General features: G+C 37.7%; 1 protein-coding gene across 5 annotated transcripts in view; it reads right to left on the bottom strand.

Annotated features, from left to right (window-relative positions):
• The window catches only part of ort (ora transientless), a 244997-nt gene that overhangs the window by 105355 nt on the left and 119538 nt on the right, over positions 1 to 20104 (bottom strand). For all 5 annotated transcript variants that reach the window (XM_069838560.1, XM_069838561.1, XM_069838562.1 and 2 more), the window contains one exon: positions 10287 to 10368. In XM_069838560.1, the coding sequence (XP_069694661.1) occupies positions 10287 to 10368 (82 nt within the window). The remainder of the gene's footprint in view (positions 1 to 10286; positions 10369 to 20104) is intronic.

The following is a 20104-nucleotide window of genomic DNA, read 5'->3' on the forward strand; positions in this document are numbered from 1 at the left end:
ATTGACAGTCAAGAGGTAGAACTTCCACGGAAGAATTGGCGACCAAAACCGGATGCCATACCACATATTTTCCTGATACCTTACAAAATGAAAAGAAGAAAAATTCTCCAACCAAGAGGACATCAATCCTTTCCCATAACTAGGAACCGGATTTAAATGTAATTACATATTATATTCCTTTCAACCTAACAACATAAATATAAATAACAAATCTTTGCGAATCTTGTAATTACCATTAATATATTAAAAATTTGATACTACATATTTTTACATATTTACCCCACATTACATATTATGGCTTGGTATTACATAAATCTACATATTTAGGGTTTTTATTCATTTTTACTTCTCTAAAAAGAAAAAAAACTTATGCTGGAGAAGTTTACAATTTGAAATACACAGATTTAAAAATCCTTTTTACCTACCAATGAAAGGATATATTTCGGGACGGAATATAACGTCCTTAGTTCCAGGAAGTAATAGAGGCACTCACCCCATACCGTAAATGAGTGAAGAAAAGGCAACCTTTTTCATACAGCTACCTTGTATTGTAAAAATCACTCAAAGTAGCGTTGCCTCCATGCGGTGGGTGGAGTGGGACGAGGACGACATGATTTGTCTCGAACTATGATTGTTCTGCACACGTCTAACATTCCATTCCCATGCAACTTGCAACCTTACCCACCCGTGTCAAGTCTGACATGAGCCGCAATAAAGTAGTCGACTTTTGAAAAGAAGCTAGAGTAAAGGAACAAACTGGAAAGATGTTGAAAGATTAAAATAAATAACTTTCCAGATTATTGCTTGACCTCTTTTCTTTAAATTTAGAACTATATGAAAATGGGATTTTCCGAGTAATTAGGAAGTATGGTTCTCGGCTGGAATAATCCTACCTTTGTGAATGAGACAGGAATGTCACTTTTCAAACGACAGTTTGTAAATGCCTATAGTTTGAGAAATTGCTAGGTACTTTGTTTCTTACAGGAAGCAGCTAAAATGCGTGTGCCCCACATCTCTTATTTTCTCCTAATCCAATAAAGCGAGACAGTGCTTGCAGTACTGTTGTGTCATTCATTTCACTCAGTTCTCTAGTTTTAGTACTTCCAGTATAAAGTAAAAGTAAGTTTATCTACTGCTTTTAACTACCTAAGCTGGCCCCTGTATCTTCAACCCCAAAAGACAAAAATAAAATCATGGATTGCGATGGACGAAGCTTTCACTACAGATGGAAAAATAGTAATGTGTCAAGTATGTGGTAAAAAAGTCGGTTGCTCTATGAACTCACAACCGGAGAGTCTTACCTATCCTATACTTACCAGATATTGATATTAAATATTTTCATGGTTTTACATATTTTGGTACATATTCGCCTAGCCGTCCACTGGCACCGTGAACGGCCGGCAGAAGAGCCGATTGATCGTCCACTGGAGCCGACGCTTGGCTGTCAATTACCAGTTGCATGTCCTCGTGCTACATGCTTAAACTTAATACACACATAGGCCTGCCGGTCTGAAGTTCCGCTCGGGCGCGGGTTCGATCCTCGCTTGGGCTGATTACCTGGTTGGGCTTTTCCGAGATTTTCCCCAACCGTAACTTGAATGCAAGGTAATCTATGGCGAATTCTCTGCTTATCTCGCCAAATGCCATCTCGCTATCACCTATCTCATCGACGCTAAATAACCCCGTAGTTGATACAGCGTCATTAAATAACCAACTAAAAATTACATACATACGTACATATATAAATACAAATGGCTTTTAAGGAGCCCGCAGGTTCATTGTCGCTATCACATAAGCTCGTCATCGGTCCCTATCATGTGCAAGATTAATCCAGTCTCTAACATCTTATTCCACCTCCCTTTTTTATTTTTTTTTTTATTTTAGTACGTTATTTTACGACGCTTTATCAACATCTCAGGTTATTTAGCGTCTGAATGAGATGAAGGTGATAATGCCGGTGAAATGAGTCTGGGGTCCAACACCGAAAGTTACCCAGCATTTACTCATATTGGGTTGAGGGAAAACCCCAGAAAAAACCTCAACCAGGTAACTTGCCCCGACCGGGAATCGAACCCGGGCCACCTGGTTTCGCGGCTAGACGCTCTAACCGTTACTCCACAGGTGTGGACTCCACCCCCCTGAAATCCATTTTAATATTATTCTCCCATTTACGTCTCGGCCTCCCCAAAGGTCTCTTTCCCCCCGGCCTCCCAACTAACACTCTATATGCATTTCTGAATTCGCCCATACGTGTTACATGCCCTGCCCAACTCAAATGTCTAGATTTAATGTTCCTAATTATGTCAGGTAAGGAATACAGCGTGCAGTTTTGCGTTGTGAAACTTTCTCCATTCTCCTGTAACTTCATCCCTCTTAGCCCCAAATATTTTCCTAAGAACCTTATTCTCAAACACCCTTAATCTCTGTTCCTTTCTCAAACTGAGAGTTCAAGTTTCACAACCATACAGAACAACCGGTAATAACACTTCCTTATATACTGTATTCTATTTATTTTATTAGGTTATTTTACGACGCTTTATAAACATCTTAGGTTATTTAGCGTCTGAATGAGATGAAGGTGATAATGCCGGTGAAATGAGTCCGGGGTCCAGCACCGAAAGTTACCCAGCATTTGCTCATATTGGGTTGAGGGAAAACCCCGGAAAAAACCTCAACCAAGTAACTTGTCCCGACCGGGAATCGAACCCGGGCCACCTGGTTTCGCGGCCAGACGCGCTGACCGTTACTCCACAGGTGTGGACCTGTATTCTAAGTTTCAGATTTATTGACAGCATACTGGATGACAAAAGCTTTTCAATGGAATAATAACAGGCATTTCCCCTATTTATTCTGCGTTTACCTCCCGAGTGGCATGTATATTTGTTACTGTTGCTCCAAGATATTAGAATTTTTCCATCTCTTCGAAGGATAGATCTCCAATTTTTATATTTCCATTTCGTACAAAATTCTGGCCACGAGACATAATATATACGTTGTGTTTTCGGGATTTACTTTCAAATTTATCGGTTTATTTGCTTCAAGTAAAATTTCCATGTTTTTCCTAATCGTTTGTGGATTTTCTCCTAACATATTCACGCCATCCGCATAGACAAGAAGCTGATGTAACCGTTCAATTCCAAACCCTCTCTGTTATCCTGAACTTTCCTAATGGCTGGCGTATACGGACACTGCTGTAAGTTTCACCGAGACACATTTTAATTAATCGAACTAGTTTCAATAAGAATATTATATAAAATTTCTCCCTTAATCGAGTCATATGCCTTTTTAAAATCTATGAATAACTGATGTACTGTACTCTTATAGTCCCATTTTTTCTCCAATATCTGTCGAATACAAAGAATCTGATCAATAGTCGATCTATTAGTCTAAAACCGCACTGTTGATCCCCAATAATTTCATCTACATATGGAGTTAACTTTCTCAAAAGAATATTGGACAAAATTTTGTACGACGTTAACAAAAGTGGTATTCCTCGAAAGTTACTACAGTTAGTCTTGTCCCCTTCTTAAAAATAGGCCAAAATTATGGACTCCTTCCAGTGTTCTGGTACAATTTCCTTATACTTTTGTTATTGTTGTTATTATTGTTATTATTATTATTATTATTATTATTATTAGTATTATTATTATTATTATTATTATTATTATTATTATTATTATTATTATTATTATTATTATTATTATTATTATTAGATGAAAGTGGAGGACATGTTACTATTATTGAACAATCCCTACCTGATGAGGAGACGGAGGGCGAAACGACGAAAATATAGGGTATATCCGATGCTTAGAGGAAGTTGACATCTGGGAAGTTTCATCATCTACGCCTACACAATAAACTTCTACAGGATAGTGCTATGTTTTTCGATTACTATCGGATGAATGTTGATACATTTCAATAGCTATATTTTAAATGTAATTCGTCAATCAATCTCAAAATGGTCAAATTTCAGAGAAGTTGCACCACCTGAGAAACGTTTGCCAGTGATCTTAAAGTAAGTAGTACATGAATAATAATTTTTTAAGCCCTAATATTTTATTTCACTTGTTTAACAAAAAAAAAACACAAGAACTAATTAATTTTTCGGCGTTCATGGCCAAATTTATGGAAACAGTCACCCTTGTTGCCCTGTTCGGCCGAATGAATTGGATCTAACCGGCATTCGGCTGTCTTCGGCCGCAAACGGCCGAATAGGGCGAGTGAAATGGACGCGCCTATGCATTCTCTTGTTGGATCATTCGGCCGTGTACGACCGTAAACGGCCGAGTTGTTATTCGGCCGAATTCGGTTCCAGTGGACGGCCAGCCTTCAGCTTATTTTTCTTACATAAATATGTACATATTTCACACCTTGATATTACATAAAAATCCGGTCCCTACTCATAACAATGTACCCTTACGAAATACCATCTAGCTATGACCAATTCCATCGATGCCAAATAACCAAGTAGTTGATACAGCATCGTTAAATAACAAAGTAAAGAAAGAATTGGGCGTGACAAGCGAAAATCAGAACAATATAGTATCTAATCTCGCGCTTGTGTGCATGTGTCTGGTTACGTTGGCCGCAATTCCTTCCAGCGAATGAACGTCAGACTAGCATTTCAGCTTTTTGTGCGAGTTTGTCAAAATCGATACCTTTTAGAGCTATAAACTGTGATCGGTTCGAGGGAAGTGAAAGTACAAAAGAATTCACAAGGTGAAAGAACGACCTTGCAGATACACTGAACTCAAAGACTCCCTCCTCTGCCCTGTACAAAGCATTCTAGCATTACACGGATTTAGAAAATATATTACACGTAATTGGCAATACAAAGAACACGTTTGCCTAAGAAAAACCCTTGAATTATTTATACAGTGACAATTCAGAGCATTCACGAAATATAGTAATTCTAGTGGGATAGCAGATTTAAATATATTCTGACAGAAAAAAGTTAATCAGGATTTTCTATAGCGGCATTTCGGAATTAGAAAATGATTGTCTTGTGATGTTCACCATAGACTTAATACATCTTAACATTTTTCAATCTATGTGCTGTATTCGAGCGATAATTGTGAACTCCTAATTGAATCCAAGCATCTACTTCATTAAATGTACGAGTACATGCTTAATTATTAATTATCTTATTTTTAATCATAGCACTTCAGTCGTAATTTCATTAACACAAGTACATTATAATGCTGCTTAATCTGGTTTATAATTATATTGCATTTGTTTATTACGTTCCACATCATAAGAGGTTTCTATTCGAGCATATGAGAAAGTAATAGCTCTCATGGAAAAGTCGTTAATTTAATATTATCCAGTAAGTATCATACAACTAGTTAATGCAGTGCTACTAAATTATTTTAATTTTACAAAACAAAATAACCTAGATATCTAAAAAGATCAAAACTTGCATTAGCATAGATATAATATCGAAGCTTAATTTGTAAGTGTGAGTTGCACGTAATATTTCTTATTTCTCCTGAATTACGTATAAACCAGGTAAAACTGCAACTAATGAGTAAATAGTAGATAAAAAGCTATTGGTGAAAACATATTGTCTCATTTATTATATTATATTCTTTCTTTTGTATAAAAAACTATAATTTCATGTTAATGCATACTTTATAATGCCACAAAAATATTCATTTTTGAGTATTTATGGCTAAAACCAGTTTTCGGTTGCTTATTATATTTACTATTCGGGGTGTATTATATAACTCACGATTTATTAATATAGTAATATTACATTTTAAATAAGTAAAATATTGTAACAAACTACTTTATAATACATTCTTATTTAACGGCTATTTTTAAAAACCTTTTGCATTCGCTCGAATAACACTTCTGAAACTGCGGTCGGAAAACAGGGCTAGCGCCACTCGGCGATGAATCACTGAACTAGAGGAAGTAACGTCACTTTCTATTCTACCTGCTCTGACACACTTGTGAATACAGATGTGTATGTGAATACAATACTGCTTCCATTTTTCAGCCAGACTACAAACGAGTAAAAACAATACTGTTATTTTTAACAGAAAAATGCTACCCCATATACTGCCGAACGTTCAGTGGACACCATAAAGAAAGTTTTGGGAGACCGCATAATAAGCAGAGGTTTGTGGCCCCCTAGAGCCCCTGATCTCAGTTACTGTGATTTTTATTTTTGGGAAAACTTAAAGCGTGAAATGTTTGAAATATTGCATGATCGCTCGGAGAAAAACCAGGGGAATGGGTGCAATAAGTGAGTAAGCTACAGAAGCAGTGGTTGTTGTTACACAACTCGACACGCGACTAAGGAAGCAGCTTGCAACTTTGCTAGAGTACGTCACTTAAACGTCCCACTCACGATCTATGTTTATTTTCACTAATAACATGTCATTCTTGTCAGTCTATTATTATTATTATTATTATTATTATTATTATTATTATTATTATTATTATTAACCCGGCAGTGAACGGGTCATGAAAAGTTACGTAACTGCACGGGTTGGGTCTCTCAGACCCATTTTTATAGATATGAGAGATAGGAATTTACCCACAGAGACTACAAGGTTAGATATGCAGAGAGTGAAAGAGAGAGTGGGCGTACCTGTTAGGAAACTCTGCCGTGGTATAAATGGAGTGAGGTTGTAGCTTTATGTGGTTAACCGATCAACGAATCGCAGTGCAATGTAAACAAACCAACTGCCGGGGCAAACGCTGAAACCTATGCACGAGAGGCATATCCCATCCCCATTCAATTGCTGCGATACAGAACACATTTCAGTTGTAACCTGACCATATCTCAGGCTTCACGTCATTTATGACGTACCGACAGTCTATGCACAACTAACCTAATATCCTCTTGTTGTGGTATAAATTCTTACCTTTCATTATAGTACAATAATAAAAAAAAAAATAAAAATAGTAACACTGACAAATAATGTGCAAAATATGGACTAGTGTTGAGCTCTAGGTATAAGGTTGTGTAGACTTGCGGTACATTGTTAATATTCAGTTAATTATGTTATTAATATTTGGGAGCGTAAAAATACAAAATATTCACATATCACATCAAAATATCAATTTTTCTAATGTTTGTAATAAAATGACAATGTCGAAATTGTCATATGTGATAAGAATGATTCTAATAGCAAGAAAGGTTCTTAGATATTTTTCTCCTTCGTGCATTTTTCACTGCCGAAAACTTCTCGCAAATCACTGCGCAGGTAGTATTCCTTTGAATTCGGTTACTGTAAGACTCACTCTTGTAATTATACATGGATTCATTTTTTGTAGGTTATTTTACGACGCTTTATCAACAGCTTAGGTTATTTAGCGTCTGAATGAGATGAAGGTGATAATGCCGGTGAAATGGGTACGGGGTCCAGCACCGAAAGTTACCCAGCATTTGCTCATATTGGGTTGAGGGAAAACTCCGGAAAAAATCTCAACCAGGTAACTTGCCCCGACCGGAAATCGAACCCGGACCACCTGGTTTCGCGGCCAGACGCGCTAACCGTTACTCCACAGGTGTGGACACATGTATTCATCATTCATGATTTGAACGTCAGCAATAAATGCCTCTGCATCTCAACAGAGTAGAGAAATCAATGAAGTCTGACGGCTGTAGTTCAGTTTGGCGGAAACGAGCAGCAAATGACTGAAGCAGTCGGTTTCGACTTCAAAAGCTGCGCCATTCAGTTACATGAGCGCAGCCCGTGTTGGAATCCCAGCCGGGTCAAGTTACATAGTTTGGTTCTTTTTCCGGGGTTTTCTCTCAACCCAATATGAGAAAATGCTGGGTAACAGTCGGTGCTGGACCTCGGACTCATTTTATCGGCATTATCACTTTCATTTCATTCAGACGCTAAATACCTTGAGATGTTGAATCAGCGTCGTAAAGTAACTCACTAAAAAAAAAAAAAAAAGACGCGGCTGCAAACCAACTGCACAGGTGACGTAACAGCGGCGCAGTCGATAATCCATTAAAGCTGTTGTCCATACTGGACTAGTCACTTTTCAACATATTCCGTGAGAACTGGTTTCAACCGAAACATCCGATTTCACCATAATCTTTTAATGTAGCTCTTGGAACTTGGAACGCCTTAGATGCTTAGATGCCTTTACCTCCCTGGCAGCTATCATTGCATAGTTCCCGTTGTCCAATATGAAAATACCAGAAATAAAAAATGGCAATATCATTATTGAAATTTCGCGAGATGAGAATAGCGTTCCGAATTTAGTCCTAAAGACGAAATATATATACATGTGCACTACAAACGTATGGTGGCATTTTGTTCTTGTATGTATGCTGCAATATCCGGTCCGCCGACTGTGTAATCTTACACTAGACACTCTAATCTATAGCATATGAAATACGTAGTTTGTTCTGTGAATATACAGAGCGATCAGATGAAGTGTGGACAGGAGCGACGGGGTTTTCACTGTGCGCTGCTGATGCTCTCGCGGATAGTGTAGTGTCGCGGTGATACAACCATACAAGTTTCCGTAACTATTGTAAAAAGTATCTTGCTTATCAACTTTATTGATGGAGGTGCTGAAACTGGCCGCCTTCGTTTTCCACACATTTTTGGCACCTCTTTATGAAATGTCCCAAACTCGCTGTAGTTCTAGTCGATTAATGCTGTTAATTTCATGACGGATATTACGTTTCAGTTCTTTCAGCGTGCGTGGGTTTGTCTTGTACACAGCATTTTTAACGTACAGGTATCCCAAAGATAAAAATCGCAGGAAGGGTCACAAATCCCTACCAATCATTCTGTCCTGCTGGAACACATGTTCAATTCTCGCATCGAAATATCGGCTGTTTGCGCTGTGGCTGTCTTGTTGGAAGAAAGCGAAATCACGCTCCCTGCCAGCTAATTCTCTAAAGAAATGAGTCAGAATGGTATGAATCAACTGTATTCCGAAAGAAAATAAGCCCTATAATTTTTTTCTCCGCTCATGGCGCACCATACACCAATTTTTTCGTCTTGGAGGGGTACTTCATGAACCAGCCGATATGAGGTTTCTCAGCACTCCAATAACGTTTGTTTTGCAAACACACAATCATAGAGGTGGAACCAGGTGGGCGCATTAGTCCGTTATGAATATTATTCAGCATCCACGTCTACGTGCAGGATCACCCAGTTGGAGAGCAAGTGTCTTAGTTATTTTATACGGCTGCAACTTTAACAATTTAGTAGCTTTTCGCAAAGAGCCATAAGAAATTCGTTCTTATGAAAGGCCCCCAAGTGATTTTCTAGGAAACTGTTCCAATCGATTATCAATGTCGTCTAATGTTTTTTTTTTTTTTTCTGCGAGAATCCTATACTATTTGTTTTGTTTCTCAGGCGGAATACTTCCCGTTGCCTGAAATTTATTATAAAGATTATGGATTGTTGTATGCGATGGAATTTTTACACCCGGGAATCATGTTTCAAGCTATCTTCGTACTTGGCTAGCAGACTGGGTTAACACATTTACTTACTTATGGCTTTTAAGGAACCCGGAGGTTCATTGCCACCCTCATAAGTCCGCCACCATTCCATAACCTGAGCAAGTTTAATCCAGTCTCTACAACCATATCCCACCTCCCTCAAATCCATTTTAATATTATCCTTCCATCTACGTCTCGACCTCACCAGAGATCTTTTACCTCCGATCTTCCAACTGATAAATAAAAATATATAAACGTTGTTCAGTAGTAAACATCTGATTAACGATTACACAGTTCACATTTATTCATACTTTCACTTTAAATTCAGAAGAAAACACCGTATAGTAGATCGTAGCACGTAGTATGTACCGTATGACTCGCCAGTCACAGTGAAAACCCCGTCGCTCCTATTCAAATCTCATCTGATCGCTCTGTATAAGAAGAATAGTTTTCCAACTTCACAGATATTAAATACTTAACAGAAAATAACACTCGCTCCAACTGAACGTACACTTGCTACTGCAGAAAAAGAAATGGTTTCTACTGACCATCGCCAGGGTACAACTGTTGAGGATGAATTTAGGCAAGGGATCAAACATTGTGCACTATACCTTATGGTTGATAGAAATTGTAACTGATTTAGAATATCGTAGTTATTGTTGTAACTTCAATAATATTCTTATTACTATTATAGCTGTTACTACTACTATTATTATTACTATTATTATTATTATTATTATTATTATTATTATTATTATTATTATTATTAAGTTATTATTGCTGTTGTCATCGATATTATCGTTAATATCATTATATCATCTTCTCAAAAGATTGACTAGAAAGTATAAGCACTCACTCTGCAGAACACGATGTGGAGGTCATCATGAGCAGAAGCAAGAGCCAGGGAACTGCTGTCTTTCCGGGCCTCCACATGTTCACTGCAAAAGAACAGACACGGAGTATACAACGCAAGCCTGACCAATGCTAGACTACGAAAAGCATCGTATATATCTTTTCGCTGTAAGAAAAATCCTAATATAAACAATAGCACGTGACTGAAGTGAGGCTTCATTGGCCGCTGTTTGGCGCCATAGATTCTCAGTACGTGTTCCCGCCTACTGTTGTATATTCTGTTTCATGTTAAACATTTCCCGTTATTCGTCACATAGACCTAACCTCACTACTATGCATTCGTTTGCTTGGGAAACATTTACTTTATAATTACTGTAATTAAAACTCATTTAACTTATTATATACATTTAAGACTATTTGTTTTTCTCCGCTTTTGAGAGGGTTTCCACTCTTATGTTTAATAACCACACACACCGAGGATGCAGAAGCCATACTTCAGTACCACGTGCTTACGTAAACATCTACGAGCTCAAGTGACGCCAGTTTGTTACAAAAACAGACTACCTCGGTATTACTGTTTGTATTCATCCGCGTTCATAGTACATAATATATAAAAGTAGTTTTTCTTTTACATAGCGTTTTACATATGAGTGAAGTTATATGTTTCATTGTATTTAATAACTAGAATTCAATTTTTTATTTTCAAATAATACAAGATGATAGTTTCCAAATACGGACTATATTTTCCTGCGTCATGTGAGTGTTTCAACTGGGAGCCAATCACGGGTATGACAGCCACGTGCTTGTGTTTACATTAGGATTTTTCTTACAGCGAAAACAGTATAGTGAAGCTTTCCTTAAAAATGTCTCTCAATGGCATATACATATATATCTTACTAATGGTCCATTTAAAATATCCTGGCACATTTATACATGGTCTTGTGAAAAATACATCGTCAATAGAGGAAATCATACCGGATGCAGAAACATTATGTATGTACGTATGAAAAAGATTTAATATTTTCTGAATAGCAGGTACAACATTATGACTACGCAGTCCTCTCTATTGCATGATCCTCCACAACTCTTCAGTTTCGATGTGGATGAAACGAGGAACATTAATTCAAGTAGTGTCGACAAACTCATATTATTTAAATTTTTAAATTAAACTATGGTTTATTTAACGACGCTCGCAACTGCAGAGGTTATATCAGCGTCGCAGGTGTGCCGGAATTTTGTCCCGTAGGAGTTCTTTTACATGCCAGTAAATCTACTGACATGAGCCTGTCGCATTTAAACACACTTAAATGCCATCGACCTCGGTCGGGATCGAACCCGCAACATCGAGCAAAGAAGGCCAGCGCTATATAAACTATACTACCGAGGGCGACAAATTATTTAAATGTAGAAAATTATTCTTCCCGCCTCTTATTCGTATAGGGAGCGGTCAGATTACCTTTCGGCCAGTGGACCGCGGAAGCTCACGCCGCGTGGTTGAGTCTGGCTCTCGGGATATTCGCCTCATAACTTTCCACTAATTTTTACGTATATTATGCATGCATGTATCTCTGAGCTGTGCCATCAGTTGACAGACACATCCAAGTCAACCGCCGCACTGGCACCAATTGTAACGGGCCGCGAGATATTGTCTTGAATTTTCTCAGTTTACTTTTCTAAGCATTTTTCACGAATAAATAATTTATAGTGCAAATATACTTAGAAGAGAAATATTCGTGATTGTGTCCAAAATCGCAGATCCAGATAGTCTCTAAGTTCTAGAATATTACCATATAACATCTGTGTAGCAAATGTCAGTGATCAAGTCACTCATTTTTTTTAATGATAGGCAATTTCTCAGATTAAAAGATTCAATATTCCGAAATTAAAGGACGAGGAAACTAAGCAACATTATCAGGTCGAAATTTCAAATACGTTTGCAGTATTAGCAAGTTCCGACGAAGTTGAGGAAGAGTTAGATGTTAATAGCGCGTGGGAAAATATCAGAGATAATATCAAAATTGCAACTGAGCAGAGCATAGGTTATTATGAAACTAAGAAAAAGAAACCGTGGTTTGATGAAGATTGTTGCATGTTAGTAGAAGGAAGGAACCGGGCAAAATTGAAATTCTTAAAGGATCCAGTTGAGGCGAATAGAGATAATTATTTCAATAAAAGACGGGAAGTAAATCGTACACTTAGGAATAAAAAGAGAGATTACTTGAAGGAAAAACTGAATGAGGTAGAATCAAATAGTAAAAATAAAAACATTAGAGATTTATATAAAGTCATAAAGGAATTTAAGAATGGATATCAGGCAAGGGTAAACGTGATCAAGGATGAGAATGGTGACTTGCTTTCAGACTCTCATTTAATCTTGAACAGATGGAAAAAACTATTTTGGACAACTACTAAATATACATAGGCCAAATAGAAATGATCGGGACAAAATTGAAATACAAACTGCTGAGCCATTTATACCCGAACCCACAATTTCTGAAGTCGAAATTGCGATAGAAAATCTGAAAAATTATAAGTTTCCAGGTACAGTATCATTCAAATTTCAGCAAAGTTAATACAAGAGGGTGGAAGGGCATTATCTAACGAAATTTATAAGCTTGTACTTGCTATTTGGGAAAAGGAAATTATACCAGAACAAAGGAAGGAGTCCATAATCGTACCTATCTTTAAGAAGGGGGACAAGATTAACTGTAGTAACTTTCGAGGAATATCAGTTTTGTTGACTTCATACAAAATGTTGTCCAATATTCTTTGAGAAGACTAACTCCATATGTAGATGAAATTACACTGGTCAACAATGAAAATGTTTCTTGCTCAAAAATAGCTAATTCTTATGTGTTTCCAACTGCTGAATTCAAATATCACCATAAAAATGACATATTAGCTCTTGCTTTGTAGATAAAGTGACATTTCATTTTTTAGAGTCAACACTTTCAGTTTGGGGGAAATTTTGTTTTGGGAGTTGGCACACCCGTCAAATAACAAAACACAAATGTTCTTCAACTGTTTGTAAGTTACAAACATAGGTATTGTTGCTGTCACTGTGATTTCATATTGTTTCTGCTGTAATTAATGCAGAATTTCTGGTTTGGAAGTGTTTTTAAAGCGTAAAATTTGTAAAAATGTCACGGAAATTGTGTGTTTGAAGTAGAAAATGAAGACAGTGTGGAACAAGAAAAAGAACCCAACAAGCCTTCCACATCCCAGGACCCTCATTTTGAGGAAAAAAGATGATAAACAGCACAGACTGAGTCAAGCAGAATTGAATGATCTCATTAGAGACCTTTACCTGTCAAAGGAGAAGGCAGAAATTCTAGGGTCTAGACTACAGCAATGGAATCTTCTCGAACATGATGTCAGTCTCTCACAGTACAGACAACGTCACAGGGATCTGCTTCCCTTTTTTTTTAGAAGAAAAACAATCTTGTTTGCTGCGACATTAATGGCTTGATGAAATGTTTGAATTTGAACCATGATCCAATTGAATGGAGGCTATTCATAGACTCCTCCAAGCTTAGTTTGAAAGCTGTATTACTTCACAATAGCAACCGTCTTCCTTCTATTCCTGTTGGTCATGGAGTTCACATGAAGGAGATTTATGCAAATATGACAGCCCTCTACGACTCAATCGAATATCATGATCACAAGTGGAAAATCTGTGGTGATCTAAAACTCATTGCTGTACTCTTAGGAATGCAACTGGGGTACACAAAATATTGCTGCTTTTTATGTATGTGGGACAGCAGGGATAGGAAATCACATTATATTCAGGCAGACTGGCCTGCAAGAAATCATAACCCTAGCGAGAAAAATGTTGTTGCCGAGCCTCTCGTGGACCCAAAAGATGTTCTTCTTCCACCCCTGCATATTAAGCTGGGTTTGATAAAATATTTTGTCATAGGTATGAACCAAGAAGGACAGGCCTTTAAATACGTAAGAGAGAAATTTCCGAAATTAAGTGATGCCAAAGTCAAGGAAGGTATTTTTGTCGGGCAACAAATTCGAGAACTTGTAAAGGATCCTGCATTTGACCAAGTTTTGGAGGGGAAAGTAAAGGAAGTTTGGGAAGCCTTCAAGGGAGTTATTCATGGATTTTTAGGCAACAAAAGAGATAACTACACTCAGTTGGTGACAGTGCACCTCCAAAAATACCATCAACTTGGATGCAAAATGTACCTTAAAATCCATTTTCTCCACTCCCACCTAGACTTTTTCCCTCCTAGTTGTGGAGCTTTCAGTGATGAACACGGAGGAAGGTTCCATCACGATATTTCTGTTATGGAACAAACATATCAGGGCCGCTGGAATGAAAAAATGCTTGAGGATTACTGCTGTCTTGGCGTAGGGATGCTCCGGAACTCAAAAGAGGCAAGCTAAAAGACGACGATCTCATGAAGCCACACATGATTCTCTTCAGACACAACCAACTGCCAGGTGTTCTTCCATAAATTTAGAACTCTTCGAATGTAACTGCCATTTAAAAAAATTAAATGCACTTTCAATGTTGTTGGCATATGTAATTAAAATGTATCTTTTCTCTTAATCCGTTAAACTGAAATACTTCCACCTAGTGTGTATCACAGAAACTAGAGCTAAGAAAAATTTTCCATTGTCATATTCGTTTTTCTCAACCCAAAATTAGTGAGAATTGACTCATGAAGTGCAAGAAACATTCAATTTTTTTTTTGGCCAGTGTTATTGGGGGATCATCAGTGTGGTTTCAGGCGTAATAGATCAACTGTTGATCAGATTTTTTTATTCGACAGATAATGGAGAAAATGGGAGTATTAGGGTACAGTGCATTAGTAGTTGTTGTAGGTTAGGTTATTTTACGACGCTTTATCAACATCTCTGGTTATTTAGCGTCTGAATGAGATGAAGGTGATAATGCCGGTGAAATGAATCCGGGGTCCAACACCGAAAGTTACCCAGCATTTGCTCATATTGGGCTGAGGGTAAACCCCGGAAAAACCTCAATCAGGTAACTTGCCCCGAACGGAAATCGAACCCGGGCCACCTGGTTTCGCGGCCAGACGCGCTAACCGTTACTCCACAGGTGTGTGCCAGTGCATCAGTTATGCATAGATTTCAAAAAGGCATATGACTCGGTTAAGAGAGAAGTTTTATATGATATTCTTATTGAATTTGGTATTCCCAATAAACTAGTTCGATTAATTAAAACGTGTCTCAGTCAAACGTACAGCAGAGTTCGTATAGGCTAGTTTCTGTGAGATGCGTTTCCAATTCACTGTGGGCTAAAGCAAGGAAATGCACTATCACCTTTACTTTTTAACTCTGCTCTAGAGTATGCCATTAGGAAAGCTCAGGATATCAGAGAGGGTTTGGAATTGAAAGGGTTACATCAGCTGCTTGTCTATGTGGATGACGTGAATATGTTAGGAGAAAATCCACAAACGATTAGGGAAAATACGGGAATTTTACTTGAAGCAAGTAAAGAGATAGGTTTGGAAGTAAATCCCGAAAAGACCAAGTATATGATTATGTCTCGTGACCAGAATATTGTACGAAATGGAAATATAAAAATTGGACATTTATCCTTTGAAGAGGTGGAAAATTCAAATACCTGGGAGCAACAGTAACAAATATAAATGACATTCGGGAGGAAATTAAACACAGAATAAATATGGGAAATGCCAGTTATTATTCGGTTGAGAAGCTTTTATCATCTAGTCTGCTGTCAAAAAATCTGAAAGTTAGAATTTATAAAACAGTTCTATTACCTCTTGTTCTTTATGGTTGTGAAACTTGGACTCTCACTTTGAGAGAGGAACATAGGTTAAGGGTGTTTGAGAATAAGGTGCTTAGGAAAATATTTGGTGCTAAGAGGGATGAAGTTACAGGAGAATGAAGAAAGTTACACAACACAGAACTGCACGCAATGTATTCTTCACCTGACATAATTAGGAACATTAAATCTATACGTTTGAAATGGACAGGGAATGCAGCACGTATGAGCGAATCCAGAAATGCATATAGAGTGTTAGTTGGGAGGCCGGAGGGAAAAAGACCTTTGGGGAGGCCGAGATGTAGATGGGAAGATAATATTAAAATGGATTTAAGGGAGGTTGTATATGATGGTAGAGACTGGATTAATCTTGCTCAGGATAGGGACCAATGGGGGGTTTATGCGAGGACAGCAATAAACCTCCGAGCTCCTTAAAAGTAAGTAAGTAAGTAAGGCAATTTTTCAGACTTAGAAACCTTTCAACATTCGGGAAAAAGAAAACGGCTGTTTATAGTCGATCGTAAAAATTGCCTGCTAGTCGATTACAAGGATGGACGGCGAATGATGTTCTCAAAACTAAACGGAGTAACGTGTGTTGCAGACGTCAATGACCAATTAGATGGGAAGTGTAAACTTTTTCTTTTTCATTTAAATTTTAGACTAAGGCAGTCTATATCCGGTTCTCGATACTGAATACTGTCTCTCCGTAAGTTTTGCATTGCAGCGTGTAAGTGCATGTTTCAAAATCCGAGTGTTGCGACTTTTTTTAAAGTAACAGGCGTACATATTTAAATATTAGTGTGAATAAAAGACAAAGGTCTTTGTTTAATTTTGGTAGGCCTATTAAAAAATGTCGTACTGAAGATGTTTGTGACGCAAGAACTAATGATGCATACACCTCGAAGTCCACAGAGCGATCTCCAGGGTAAGCAAATAGGGAAGAAAACTACCAGCACACAGAAGAAAAGGTCTGCGTTCACTCATAAGTATATGGACAAATACTTAAAATTTGACTACATACAATGCACTGACATTGACTAATTGCCGCAACCTCAATGTGTCATTTGTGCTACTGTTCTGGGAAATGAAGCTATGAAGCAATCGCGGCTTTTTCGATATCTCAACACAAAACATTCCGATTTAATCAACGAACCAATTGAATTTTTCATGCGTAAAAGAGATGCACTTAAAACAGAAAATAAAATTATTTCTGCCGTACTCAGATTATATGTATTATAGAAACAGATGATTTCAATTCACAGGATTCAGTCTCAGATATTATTGCAGATGTTGTTATAGTTTGAAAACGACCATTCCAAACATGACTATTCGGGGAGGGAAAACGTGTGGACTGTCAACCCTTTTGTTGAACAGAAAGAGACAGTCACTTCCCATGGAGAAATCCTTCAACTTCTTGAACTATAATCAAAGGACTGGAAAGTACTTTTAAATCTAGGAGTAATTCGAAATTCAGGATAAAAATGAGAAATGAATAGGCCTATCCAAATTTACATGAAATAGCAATCAGGTTTATTTTTTATTTTTCCACCACATCACACACATCTTTGTGAAACTGTATTTTCTGCCATGACTGTGCTTCAAACAAAACAAAGGAACCATCTGCAACGTTCTGGCTGTCACCGTTTGGTTATCACCTCACAATATTTAACAAGCTAACGAACAGAAAACGACAAAAGTCTTACTAGCGTTGCTAAAACTTAAAAAATTCCCCAGGTGTAATAAAATTGTAATAAATTCAACTTCTTCAATAACTTATAATTGAGGCGGTAGCCCATAGTCTACAGGCACTTTTTCGGGAGAATGTTTAATTCGATTCTCAGTTCTAAATCTACTTGCTTATGTAGTTTCGTTTCAATATCTTCTAAACAGAGGGCAGGGCAGCTAATTGAATGAACCCATGCACCATTGCGTAGTTGTGGAACTCAGCAAACAAGTGAGTCCAGCCAAGATGATCCTCTGCGGTGGCTGAGTGGTCAGACCTTCAATCTTTCGCGCAGGCGGCCCGGGTTCGAGTCCCGGTAAGGTCTGGGATTTTTTCATTGAAAAATCCATAGTGACACATGTGGCGGACAAGGTCGCAGTTGGGTTTTTTCTCGGGGTTCTCCCGTTTTTTCCCCATATTAGGCATTTAGCCTACATAATTTCGTCACCACTTCTCCATTTCGATATCATTCCGTAGCATTCACCGATCGCCAGCTGGCGACGCACGGAGGGTGCTGGCCTAGGGACGAGTGGGGTTGTCTGCTCGAAACCTGGGTACACACAGAACCTTAGTGTGGTCAGCCTGTGTGGCTTTGGGAATGCGCCACTAGAGGGTCAGCGCAATAGACCTTAACAAGTCGCAGTGCTGGGCCATAGTTCCCCTCTCCGTAAATTCCATCCAGGATGTACACTCAAGTGTAATTTATTTCTTTTATTTTATTGGGTTATTTTACGACGCTGTATGAACATCTAGGTTATTTAGCGTCTGAATGAAATGAAGGTGATAATGCCGGTGAAATGAGCCCGGGATCCAGCACCGAAAGTTACCCAGCATTTGCTCGTATTGGGTTGAGGGAAAACCCCGGAAAAAACCTCAACCAGGTAACTTGCTCCGACCGGGATTCGAACCCGGGCCACCTGGTTTCGCGGCCAGGCGCGCTGACCGTTACTCCACAGGTGTGGACCTCAAGTGTAAACTGCACTTTGAAGATAAACTTTGGAGGAGTGTGAATCCATTCTAGATTAATACTAAAAAAACCATTTCTATTCAGCATAATATCCATTAAATGCCAACAGTTATTATAAATTTCTTGCACTTTCCTTTTCATCACAGTAATATAAATTTAATGCAAAACCTTCAAGCTTTCAGCTTCATAAATGAAAAGAAATCTGTCCGTCAGAAGTTAAATAACAAATCAATATTCTGAAGAACGAAAAACTTTCTTACATTTTACAGGTCTTCATGAGGCTTTTAATTGTTAAGGAAAAAGTTAAAATGGAATATTTTCTTAAAATAGATGTTGTTGATATTCATAATAATTATTATTGATGTCTCTCCTCTCCTCTCCTCTCCTCTCCTCTCCTCTCCTCTCCTCTCCTCTCTTTTAACTAGTCACAAGTTATGTAATGTTACTATTTTGTTGAGTCAGATACACTTTGCAGGAATATGAAATGTATAGTATTGTCTTATTTTTTATGAAATTCCGTAGCACAATAAATTGTAAAACAGTTTCTTTAATCAAGAATTATCTACCGTTATTTCTTGGGTCAGATACACTTTGCAGAAAAATGAAATGTATAATATTTATCTTATTATTTTATGAAATTTTGTAGTGCAATAAATTGTAAAACTATGTTCATTTAATCAAGAATATTCTGCCGTGTTGGACTAGAAAATAAAGATTTTTTGAAGTGACTAAATAGCCAACGAACTTAGATTTCAAACTAGTACTGTTTCATCTTAACCAGCGTAGACTGGCTTCCGTGAATGCAAGTCACTTTAAATACTAGCACACAGAAAGGCTTTCTCGGCTCTCGCCTGGATTGGGCTTATAAAACCCGGGCTGAATGGACCAGTCTTAACTTTTAACTTGCTTTGTGGCTTCACCGGAACCCAAGCCTGACGGCAGGCAGTTACGGGCGTGAGTCTTGTCTGATTTGCCGGTGTCTAGCAAATAGGCAGAGTAGCTGACGCGCCCTTTTTAAACCCCACTAACTTGAAAAACACTGTAATAGCAAGAGATTAGATCTTGCTTCTTTGAAAAACACTGTAATAGCAAATGGTACAAGGACAGGTAGAACTTGATCCTTTGTAATAGCAAAAGGCACATGGAAAATATTAAAGGGAGAGGTACACTATTGGCCTGCAAAAATTTAGTGAAATTATTTTTTTTATGTATCAGCTACTATAAAAGCTAAATGAACAAAAGTTTTCATGCTTAATATACATAGATTACACTTTATAAAAGACTATTCAGAATACTAAAATAGCTAGTAATTAAATGTAAAAATAATATCAAACGTGCATATTTTTGTTATAACCGTAAAGCATTTAC

Source organism: Periplaneta americana, chromosome 10 (assembly GCF_040183065.1).
Source record: "Periplaneta americana isolate PAMFEO1 chromosome 10, P.americana_PAMFEO1_priV1, whole genome shotgun sequence".
In the NCBI taxonomy this organism is placed as follows: Eukaryota; Metazoa; Arthropoda; class Insecta; order Blattodea; family Blattidae; genus Periplaneta; species Periplaneta americana.